At 41.5% G+C, this 11,713-nt stretch overlaps 1 protein-coding gene across 2 annotated transcripts in view; it reads left to right on the top strand.

Annotated features, from left to right (window-relative positions):
* Positions 1-674: 674 nt before the first annotated feature.
* Positions 675-11,713, top strand: part of celf5a (cugbp, Elav-like family member 5a) — a 179,727-nt gene continuing 168,688 nt past the window's right edge. Inside the window, exon 1 of one of the 2 annotated variants that reach the window (XM_080472798.1) lies at positions 675-1,068. In XM_080472798.1, the coding sequence (XP_080328924.1) occupies positions 711-1,068 (358 nt within the window). In that variant the 5' untranslated portion in view covers positions 675-710. The remainder of the gene's footprint in view (positions 1,069-11,713) is intronic. The other variant, XM_080472797.1, reaches the window with a different exon arrangement.

Below are 11,713 nucleotides of genomic sequence, written 5' to 3'. Positions count from 1 at the left end.
AGTGTGGATTTGACAAACTGGGATTGCTTTTGAGGATCGCTCACAAGTTGAACTTAATTTTCATCAACATTATCATATTGAATAAATAAAAACAGTGCTTTTGAAAGGAGAAAAAAAAGAAACAAAGTCCTTCTTAAATGTATTCATACCTTTTTTTGATGCACCTGAAAATAGCAGAGAGCCATCACTCATATAACACTCACAACAACTGCTTTGCTTTGTAAATAAAATATTTGTTAATACAAGCTTCAGTGCAGGAATACATTTAGATTGTTTAAATGTTTAAATAATTTTTGACAGTTAAATCAATTTCTAAGCGTTTCTCTCCTATCTACGTTGTCTTGGCTTGTAATTAATAATCATGACCACTGGGTGTCGCTCCAGAGCATCTGTTGTGCTCCCTGTACGCTCATCTTGCTGAATCCCTCAAGAGCGCGCCCGCGCGCGCGCACACACACACACACACACACACACACACACACACACACACACACACACACACACACACACACACACACACACACACACACACACACGTTCTCTTTCTGTCTTTACCGTGCGTGCGTGTTGTGTATCGGATAGAAAGTCAGCCCTGTTTCCAGCTGAGCGCTTGCTCTCTCACTGTGTGTGTGTGTGTGTGTGTGTGTGTGTGTGTGTGTGTGTGTGTGTGTGTGTGTTGTCATTATTATCCACTCTGCTCCCAGCTCAGAATGGCCAGATTCACTCAGACTGAAACAAGAAGGCAGCACCATCCACAGCAGCCCCAGCTCGCTCACTCCAGCCTGGTTTTCGCCGGACCGGGCGCATCACCGACCCAGCAGCCACTCCTCCTCTCCCCACATCAGCACCAGTACCCCGAGATCCCATTCCCGAAACCCATGAACGGGTCAGAACCCATTTCACTTCATCCGGAGAGCGGCAACATGAAAGACCAAGATGCCATTAAGCTGTTTATCGGGCAGATACCTCGGAACTTGGAAGAAAAAGACCTGAAGCCCCTGTTTGAACAGTTTGGGAAAATCCACGAACTGACAGTTCTCAAGGACCGATACACCGGCATGCACAAAGGTAACGTGTCGTCCCACCGATGGACCCCAGGCCAACAGGAAGCCTAATAGTTTTTTTTTTTATTTAAATTTTTGTTTTTTATTATTCTAATATACTTGCAGCTTTTCGCGCGACTCACGCCGAGACGGGGGCATTTACCACTTTTATTCCTCCATTTTATTCCCCCAGTTTTCATTGTCACTTCCTTCGTTGCTTTTCTATTTCCATCTGACGTTCACGTGGGTTGAATTTATGGCCACATTTCTTGATCGATGTGTGTATCACGTTGAATAAAAGGAAGTTTTTAATCTGATTATGATCAGGCAGCCTGTTTATTTATCGTGCTTTAAGTGATCTCAATCAGGGGACCACGGGTGGTTTTATTCTTTATTTTCACGACAATTGATGAGTATTTTGCTAACACGCTCCTAAGTGGGGCAGAGGCGCTCAGATAAAGATGCATTTTTAAAGAGCCTTCTCTTTGCCAGTCCCGTCTTTTGCAGAGGGGGTGGCATCATTAATTCATCCCTATGCTTTCTTTAACATCTCGCCATGTGCGCAGGGAGCGGGACTGGACACGGAGAAATCAGTTTAATACCAATGTCTCCGAAGGCGCGAGGACTGTCACAGGATGAAGAAGGTGACCACGGGGAGGGGGGCAGTGATGCTGGAGGCTCCGGCTGAAATGGGAGGCTGAGGGAAGCAGGGGGGTGTAAATCCACCGTGTTCACTATATACACAGTGACAAGTTCCACGCGCCATAATGAAGTTGGTTAGCAGGGATATACAGTGGGGCGATGACTGTCCGCACAGGAAAACCATTCCACTGTATTCATAGGTTTCCTCTTTCACTTTTGAGCCACACAGTGGTTTCTTTACCTTCCTCGTAATCTTCCTGATTTTCATCTTAACGGCCCCTCAGCTTTTTTTCACCCAACTTCTATTTTGTTGTTGGTGCTCCCTCCTGGGTTTACATAACTCAACCTTTCCTGGATGGTTCTGCTTGAAGTGATCAGTGACATTTAAAGGGCCAGGATAATAATGATCATCATTATTACCCTCATTGTAACCACAGTTTCAACATTTGGACCAAAGCCTTCTTCACACAATAATGGCATATTCATTATGCAAAGTGAGAACAACAGGGGTCCCAGGATAGTTGTTGCTTGTATGTTTACGGTGCAATGCTTGTTTTTTTTTGTTTTTTTCCAAGGTATGTGTGTCTTCAATCACCCCATAGATGTCACATATCTCACTTTTAGAAGTCATAACTGTCATTTTGTCACAATATCTGTAGAAAAAGAAAAGCCTCTTTCCAAACTGTACCACCTCCCAACTTCTATTGGATTCTTCATCTTGCACTCTTGCGGAGCAGATGTTGATATGTGCAGGATGTTAATACAGGAGATAAGCGGTTTATTGCAGTGACATTTAGAAAAGACAAATGGCATTGTATGGCAGTAATGTAAATGTCATTTGCGAACATTGCAAACCTTGTCAGATTGCATGTGAAGTTGGCATCAGAAGAAATGACATTTGTTACCAGTACAAAGGTTGTCAGAAAGCACTTATCCAGACCTATTTTGGTCACAAAAGCACATTTATCCGTGATTTTTCACTGAATGCTGAATGCAGAGACCCTTGGATCTAAATCTATGGGTTCCATTAGTGACATTAATTTCTTAAAGCTATGATAGGTAGTTTTTTTCTTTTTACTATCATGCTCATGTGACTTGATGTGTCTGTAGCATTTGTTTGTGCTCATGTGTATATGCATTCACTAAAAGGTAATTGCCCTGTGTTGCGTAATAATTGCAGCATTTGGCTCTTGTGTGTGACTTTCACCTCTTCGTGGTGTCTGGGGGAAAAAAAAAAAAAGGTTAAATATAGAGATACACATTCATTTGTGTACATTACTGGAATGAGATGGCACAACTGGAAATATAGATTCTGTGTACATAGATTTTAAAGTAATAATTAAATAAATCTTCGCCAGATCGCTTCTCTTGAAAATCGCTTCTCTGATTGTCATGTTATTACAACGTTTGATATTTAATTATATTTAAAGTAGTTAAGAAGAGAAGGCCATGGATGTTTTTTCACTTTTGAAGTCGGTAATTGAGATGTGCTACCTGCTTTTAGGGAGAGACTGAATGATGAACTTTTGACAGGTGCATTGCTGGTTTGAAGTGCAAATCAGAAGCACAAAAAAGACTTTATACGAAGAGAAACCCCTTCAAAAGAAAAGGATATGACACTGAAAGCAAAAGCTTGTGGACTTTGTAGCGAGTGAACGTTTAGTTACAATTTATTTGGCTGAATGAACTCAAAATATTTGCTTGTTTAAGAGATGAATGACGTTCTTTCTGTGATCAGACACATGATTGCAAGAGTGAATTTCACAGGGAATGTTTATCATTATTCAATAGTACTTCATTTCAAATAAGCTTAGTTTAGTCAAATGAAATTACTCAATATGTAATGTAGATTGACTAAACAATTAACAAAGAATAATAAAACTGTAATATATCAGTGATCTCTGATGAGGATATTTTAGAGATGATTGTGTTAATTGGCAGAGAAGGATTATGGAGCATTCATCCTGATGGAAATACTGGCAACAACATCCACAAAGTATGAACAGAGGGATATACATACGCACACACAGCATTCTCTATTATAAGTGTTGTCATTGCCTGTCCTCTGTCATTTTGCTTTCTATTTCATCCACATTGTGCTTTGTTTGTTTATTATTTCCCCTTTTTTCTTATGCAACTACTTTCCCCCTTGGTAATCCATGAGGGAAAACATGGAATTAGTTTGTAAAGCGTGATAATAATGCATGGCCATAATAACTTGACTCAAGAGGATTAGCAAATGTGCATTGTCTGAAGCAGCAGTCTCTTGGGTGATCAGCTGGTTGCCTCCCTTAACAGTGGCTGCCTCTGCCAATTAAAAATTCAGTCTAGTCTGCCTCTTCAAATGATTAATTCTGCCCACGCTGTCGATGGCCTGCCAATTATTGTCGCCCAATTGGTATTAATAGGTGGAGGATTTCCTGATGTTGAATTTATCACATGCTGTGAAAACTTCTCTTTTGGCTCTAATTAGCTTTTGCTCTTTAGCACATGCAAAACGTACACATTGGCGTCCTGGCATGTGCTTGTATTAAGCACTCCCGTTTTGTTTATTTCTTCAAATGAACCTCTCGTGCTATTGAACACACTTGTATGCATTATAGATATGGACAAAAAGGAACCCACTAGTTTGCAACCTCTTGTGGTCCTGGAGAAGCACGTGGGAAGCTTGCGGAGTTTGAGTGAAGAGAAAGAGTCTGTCTCAGATAGATTTTGAGCAGATCTGTCCCTGCCTGATGTGTTCTGTAAATCTGAATTTTGGGTCAGCGTGTGAATAAGAAACATAAAAGCTTGACTCTGCCGGTGATTTGCCCCTCCTAAAATATCCACCCTAAAATAACAGTAAATCCTTCAAGCGCAGGCCAATACAAAGTAGTCAATTTTCCACTGAAAGGAAGAAAGAAAGAAAGAAAGAGAAAGAAAGAAATCAGGTTTCTCGTACAGGTCACAGAATCATACACTGGGGCTTCTTATCCTTGATGAAGTATTTAATGTATACAAGCCAAATCTTGCAACTTTGTTGATCAGCTCAACAAATACAACATATGCAATGTTGATTTATAGTTACATGTTTATTTAAAAATGAATCACAATCTTGACTAATCATCATTGACATGTGAACTCAACTTAACCTGTTAACCTGTCAAGGTCCATTTCACTTCATACAATTATTCTCTGTATAGTTTTGGACTGTGTGTAAAATTCCTCATTCAAATGTGTTGTATATAGCAGTAGATTTAGTTTCCCCCTCAGTGTCCAAACATATAAAAGTGGAGTGTGATGAAGACACCTAATCAATAAACCGATGGTAGTCAGAATGTTTCACATTGTATATATTTCACATATATTAAAGGTTCTCATTTGTAGACAGAGGGAACTGGAGACTGTTGTCATGATGTTAAGTAATACGCACTCACACCTGAGAGGAGACAACTATGTCAGTCAACGCAGCACAGAGACAAAGAGACAAGACAAGACAATCCCAATGCCGCTCCAGTCTACTGGCCGGGGCAGCTTAGGTGTCAATATTAAGCTTGTGTTAATGCATTTATTAATGGGGATATTGCCAAAGACCCCAGCCAAGCAGAAGCACATTAATTCACAGAATAATCTAATGAAATATTTATTTAAGTTTTTATTTTTTACCCTCGGAGCTAGTCTGATGGATTGGGTTTCTCTCTGAATTGTCCTTTCGCTAAAGGGGAGGGAAGGAAAAAAGCCGAAACACTTGGAATACAACGTCGGCATCAAACCACATATTATGAGCCTCACTTTCCCTTCGTGAAGTAGTAGTTTAAATGCAGGCGCATTGATTTAACAGAGTGCTGGCTTATTGAAGCGTGTCTCTTCCTTTTGATATGATCAAAGTGTGAGCATGGTTACACGTCTCCATATTGCGCGTGCCTTATGGAAAGTGTCAAAGATCATGGCGGTGCTGTAGGACAGCGTCCCCCTTGAGGAAACAGATGGGATAAATTCACTTACAGAGCTGTAGATGTGACATGGATGTTACATACTCAACACATTGGATATCATTACAAATTTAATTGATATTGTTGTAACGGAGGCCCTTGACAGTATCGCTAATGAACTTTAAACTAATTTAAAAAGATAAAAAAAAAATAAAAAAGTAAACTTAATTTCTCCTCAGTTTGTGAATACTGAATCGCACGAAAAAAAAAATCAAAAATAAATAAAATTCTCGGCTTCCTTGCAGTTTTGCGCAGTGATTCGATTCAACAAACCCAGAATAAAATCTTCTGTCAGGGCTAGTGAGTGAAGGCCACCGAGTCAAACTAATGCAGTAACAACACTCGCTTCGCAATCTTTAAACGTCTGTAAATATTGTAATAAGCAACAGGGTTTTCCTCATAAAAGATGCAGCAGCTCAACTGGTACTGACAGGCGCTATGGGCCTTGACTTCAGGATGAGGAGTGCTGTCTCTCTCTCTCTCCCTCTCCCTCTCCCTCTCCGTCTCCCTCTCCCTCTCCCTCTCTCCCTCCCTCTCTCTCTCTCTCTCTCTCTCTCTCTCTCTCTCTCTCTCTCTCTCTCTCTCTCTCTCTCTCTCTCTCTCTCTCTCTCTCTCTCTCTCTCTCTCTCTCTCTCTCTCTCTCTCTCTCTCTCTCTCTCTCTCTCTCCCTCTCCCTCTCCCTCTCCCTCTCCCTCTCCCTCTCCCTCTCCCTCTCCCTCTCCCTCTCCCTCTCCCTCTCTCTCTCCCCCTTCGCTCTTTTCCGTTGGTTTCCCAAGGAGATTGGCAATCTTAGATGCTGACAAGGCCGCACTCTGCTGGAGGAGAGTGTCTGAGCACCAGACTCACCTGACTTTTATTCTGTCTCCACGCCGTTCTCCCTTAATCCCTGCACAGGAGAGCCTTTGAGATGGATTGATTTCCTGTGTCAATGCAACATTCATCATAGCTCGCAGTATATTATACTTTCAGTGTATTGGAAGTTCTGGTATTTCATGACCTTTGTGGAATATGTTTGTTCTTAATGGGTGCCTGGAGCAGGGGCAGTCATTGAAGGATTTACTGTGAAGTCCATGGAATCAACAAGGATTACTCTTATCAGAGAAATTCATGTATGAAGTGTAAGTCACCAATGCATTTTATTAGGTAGAATTGAACAAAACCAAAAACAAAACTACATCCTTAGTGCTTTTTCATGTTTTTCTAAAGATGCCTACAAAGTTTAACTTGTTCCCATTTCAAATTTATTCTCTAATGAGATGTGTTGACTTTTTTTTTTTTTTTTTGTAACAAAGTCTACAATCCCCATTCCATCTGTAGCTTTTCAGAAAATGCATTAAGGTAAATTTTAAGGTAAACTCATAAAAATTGTTATAAAGAAAAAATCAGTCTGTTTTTGATAGCGACAGTTAGTATTTTCAGTAAAAGGAAGATTCATGAGCTGAATTATTTTTGGTGTGTTGCAGGTCACATTTTTTTTTTTCTAAAGGTGGAGTTAGCAGAGGCGTACGCCTCCTTGTTCATGCACAAAGGTCACAGCTATTTCCTTAGACTAAGTAGAGGGATAGAAGCCTATCTATTTTGTATGGGTAGCCTAGCCGAGAGTGCCATTGCCTACAGAGCAGAGTACTCCTATGAAGGGGGGGTATATAAAGGCACAGAGGGAGAAAGGGAGGGGGCTTGGCAGGAGGGGGTGGGTGGTTTATGTTAGAAAAGTGCGAGCTCTTTAATGTTGTGTTTGAGCCTGGCTGGGCACAGATTCATTTTAGAAGGAAAATGAAATAACAAGGGAGAAGGGGAGAGAAAGAGATTTTAATGCAATGTTTTGTGATAATCCCTCTCCATTTTGGAATGGTTCAGGAGAACTCATGCGATAAAGCCTTGTACAAGCCGGGAAAATAATAAGTTATTTGTCTTGCCTTATAGTACTGTGCCCTTGGAGGGCTTGCTAACCCCCGTGTTTTGGCCAAAAAACAATCACAGATTAGTCAAGCTGTCACATCTCTCTGATTGCCAAGTGTTTGAGTCCTTGATGTTGGTATGAATGAACAATGCATAAATGTCATACATGGATCTGCCTGAGCATGCAAGGGAGCACAAAGCTTTGTGGACATGACTTAGCACTGTCACCCAATTCCTCTCTGTCATTCGGCCCAGTGTGACAGAGAGAAATTGGACGTGGGAGGACGCCACATGTATGCAGTGGGGCCCACAAGGAAAATGACAGACAGGCACATGACACAAAACAATGGATTTGAGGACGGATGGATAAATGTAGGGGAAAAGATGAAGTGTGTGTCAGAGATGCAGAAACAAATGGTAGCTTTTCTCTAAAGACACTGGTGAAGTAGAGTGATGGTTGAGGTTGGGATATGGAGGACACCCTCTGACAGTCCAAATGCTGCTTGGACACCAGAGGATGGAGAGTATGCAGGATGGAGGAACAGGACACTGATCACCAATACAAATACTACTATAATGCTCCTACTGTCAATCCAGGTGCCTGGCTGATCTGACAGATGATACTGTCTAATAGCTTTTGTTATTACTAATCAAATGTAAGTAACAACAATGGAGCTCCTGTGGGTTACCAGCAAAACCTCCGAAACCAACAGTGACAGCATCACTAATGCTTTGTTTGGGTTCACTAAATGCGAAATTAGGGCAACTGTAAGCTTCACTATGAACATTTGTTTGCGCAGATATTAAGCAATTCCCCAAATGTTAGGAAGACACATTTTAGTTGGGAAAATGACTATGAACGCTCAGGTCCGTGAGGGATGTGTGAAGATACATGCTGCTCAGCACGGTTATAAATAGAATTTCTGTGGTATTTCCGAAAATAGGTTAAGCTGCCATCGCTGCACTGCTGGCATGACATCACTGATTGCCTGCCAGCTTCCCCCAAAAGACTGCTCCCATACTGTGCTCAAAAGGAGGGGGTGTGGGGTGTGGGGGTTGTGGGTGTGGGGGTGAGCGAGAGACATGGGGAGCATCTGTGGGCGACTGCAGGACCATGTCCTAGTGCCTTTCTCGTCCCTCAAACCCATGTCCCCTTCCACTGCTTCGCCCCCCTCCCCCCCGTTCACTTCCATCTATATTTCTCACTGAAGGAGCGACACTGTAGCCAACAGTCTCTGTGCTTTATTGCCAGTGACATAAAAACTGGCCAGAGGCTTTGTACTGGAGATGTATCACATCTCCACTTTTTCTGTGTGCCTGATACGAGCACATTTGTATGCCAGATTGTACAGAAGCATGAGATGAACGATGGAATTTGTGTTTCTTGTTTGATGATCAAATGCTAATTTGTTGAGTTCCAACATGGCACCTGATCTGTGCTTCACTGTAAAGCTGGCTCTGTCATATAAAGACTGCTCAAATTAGTTAATGGCTGATGGATTCTCATATCTATCTTATTTGCCCTTACATATTCAATTCAGAGGACATAAAAAAAAATATCCATTTATCTATTGGTTGGTCATTAGCAGAGTAGCATTTTTGTAATTCTTTGGACTGTATGTGGTTAATAAATAATAGACGTCAATGCAATTATCACCCTGATGCTTGCTTGTTAGTCACACTATTAGTGCTAATTATTAGTCATCTCCAGCCTCACTGCTGACATGAAATAAATAAAAGAAGAAAGGTGGAACAGGGACAAAATGTACTTATTTATTTTCCAACATGCCAGTTACTGATATCACAATTAGCACTACAGCAAGTTTAATGCAGTCTTCCAATACGAGGAGAGGACACCTTGAAAAGGCAGAGGTGTAATTCTAAATTAGTTTATAAAGGTTTATATCTGTTAGTTTGCTATATAGAACGATGCTTGTTACTTTTGTATTGTTCTATAGCTGTTCATATGCTCACATATAGAAATTTATCTTTTTCTCAGGAACAATAAATGCAGTCCTCATAATTGAAAAAAGTTCTGTTTTAAGATGACATCTTTCAGGTTGAAGTGATGGCCAGGGGATGCTCGAGAGCTTCCTGGAGGTGAGGGGGTGGGTGGAGCAGCAGGAGAAATCTGGGGATCTGAGGAATTCCTCGTCCCAGCATAGAACAAATTCAAATAATAATAATTGCAGGGTGAAACTTTAAATACGTTTATCAAAGCAGATTTTATTACTGGGTTTCTTGTGGTTATTCCATCCATCCATCCTCCATAGTGATTATATCCTCTGCAGGATGTAATAATGGGTAAATGCACTGTCTCTTGAAAGGGTTATAATAACATGTGTCTATTTGTGTGTGTGTGTGTGTGTGTGTGTGTGTGTGTGTGTTTTCCTTTTCACCTCCTGTACAGCATATCTCCTCTTTATCCTCACTTCCTTCAGTCCATCTAAGCAACATCTTAGCCTTTGAAGTGGTTTCTTTTAAGGTAACTTTCAATTTGTAAAATCATAGTGATTGACAACCTGACTCGTCTCGTGGTCCACTGTCAGTTTTCAGCTGCCAGTCATCCATGATTGTGGGTTTGCTATGATCAATTGGTCTGTCTCCAAGGTTTTAGTGCCTTTTCCCTTTGTGAAGAGGACATGGATTGGAAGGAATAGTGCATCGAATATGCCAATCATGTGTGTTAAACTTAGCCTTAAATCGGTTGAAACTGAATGGTGCTCTGTACTATACAAAGCTTCAGGCTAATGGTGTGTCCCAAGCCGAAGGGATTTTACTGTTTTCTTTGCTGTAATTGTATTTGTTTTTCTTAGAGGTTGTTACAGTACATGAAGAAGAGAAGTGCAGTTTTCTGACTTTGAGTTGGGGGGGTGGCTTAGAGAAACTTTTATTGATTTCTGCAAATCCCTTGGCCGAGGCAGATTTGGCTCGAGCAGGGAATGAGGGACATAGGGCTGGACAGACAGGACTTGGCAGGTAAACTCTTGTTGGGCTCCCAGAAGTAACACGGCAGGAGGCAGTAAGTGTGAACCTACACATTATTTACAGCTCCGTGAAACTCCATCCATTAACAGTGTCAATTAGCTTGCTCATCAGGGATGCAGGGCGGTAGATGTATTTATAGATTGAGTCATGGCTCTAATAGTGAAAGAGTAATGAAGTACTCAGATAGTCAACAAAAGTCAAGCCTTACTTTAAAGGCTACGGAAAGGTGGAGGATGCCAAAGCGCTTCACCGTGTTATCCAGGCACACACTGAATGAGGTCCAGCCAACAAGGCAATGGACAGCAGGCTGTAATCTATCATGTCACCTACTAAAACTGCAGCAGCTGCCAAAGAGCATTATCCTTGCAACTTTATCAAGAACTAGTTAGAACTGCATTGTTAAACATTTGTGCCAGAATTCCTTCGTGGGATCCAGCTGGAAAATACAGTATATGCAGCACCCTTTGTGTTTCCAAAGAACTATTTAACTAAAAAAAAAAAAGGAAAAAAAAAAAGCATAATAGGCTGTCAAATTCTGTCTCCTTGCATTGTTATGATACCTTTTTTGCTCTTGTATTGATCCAGGAACATGAAGAGTGCCTTTCTGAAAGAATTTATTGGCTTTGTCACTCTCATTAGGCATGCACACCAAACTATAACGGATATCCAGACTAACGTTTGCACACCGACTCACACACATACACATTGAGACAATCCTTTGGGATGTGCTGCCTATGGATCTGTTTGACTGTTTCTTGGGGGCTAGTGTAGTCCATGTGAATGAGTAGCAACAAATCAATGGGTGAGGTCTCCTGCTCAGGGGTCAAAGAGGCTACCAAGGGAGGGTGTGGGGACTATTTCTTGCCCTCATGATAGACACCGTTGCTCCTCAGTGCTCTCCAGTGTTCATCCCCCCTACCAAACTGACTATTGCTCAAGGTGAAAAAAGTGGCGGGAGGGGTAGAGAAAGGAGGAGTGGAGGAGTATTTGGAGCTGGTTGCAGCAGAGATGAAGGGGCGTAATGATTGATGAGGATGTGATGGAAAAGTGCAGCGAGATTCAGGATCGAGAGATGTTGACTGAACAGAGTTACTGGCTCCCTTTAAGGTGATTGTCTGACTTAATTAAGGTTTACAGGTTACGCTAGGCTACTGCTTTTATTACACCATC

Source organism: Lipophrys pholis (genome assembly GCF_963383615.2).
Source record: "Lipophrys pholis genome assembly, chromosome: 10".
Classification (NCBI taxonomy): domain Eukaryota; kingdom Metazoa; phylum Chordata; class Actinopteri; order Blenniiformes; family Blenniidae; genus Lipophrys; species Lipophrys pholis.
The sequence above is the reverse complement of the archived record's forward strand: the minus strand, read 5'-3'. Positions and strand labels throughout refer to the sequence as shown.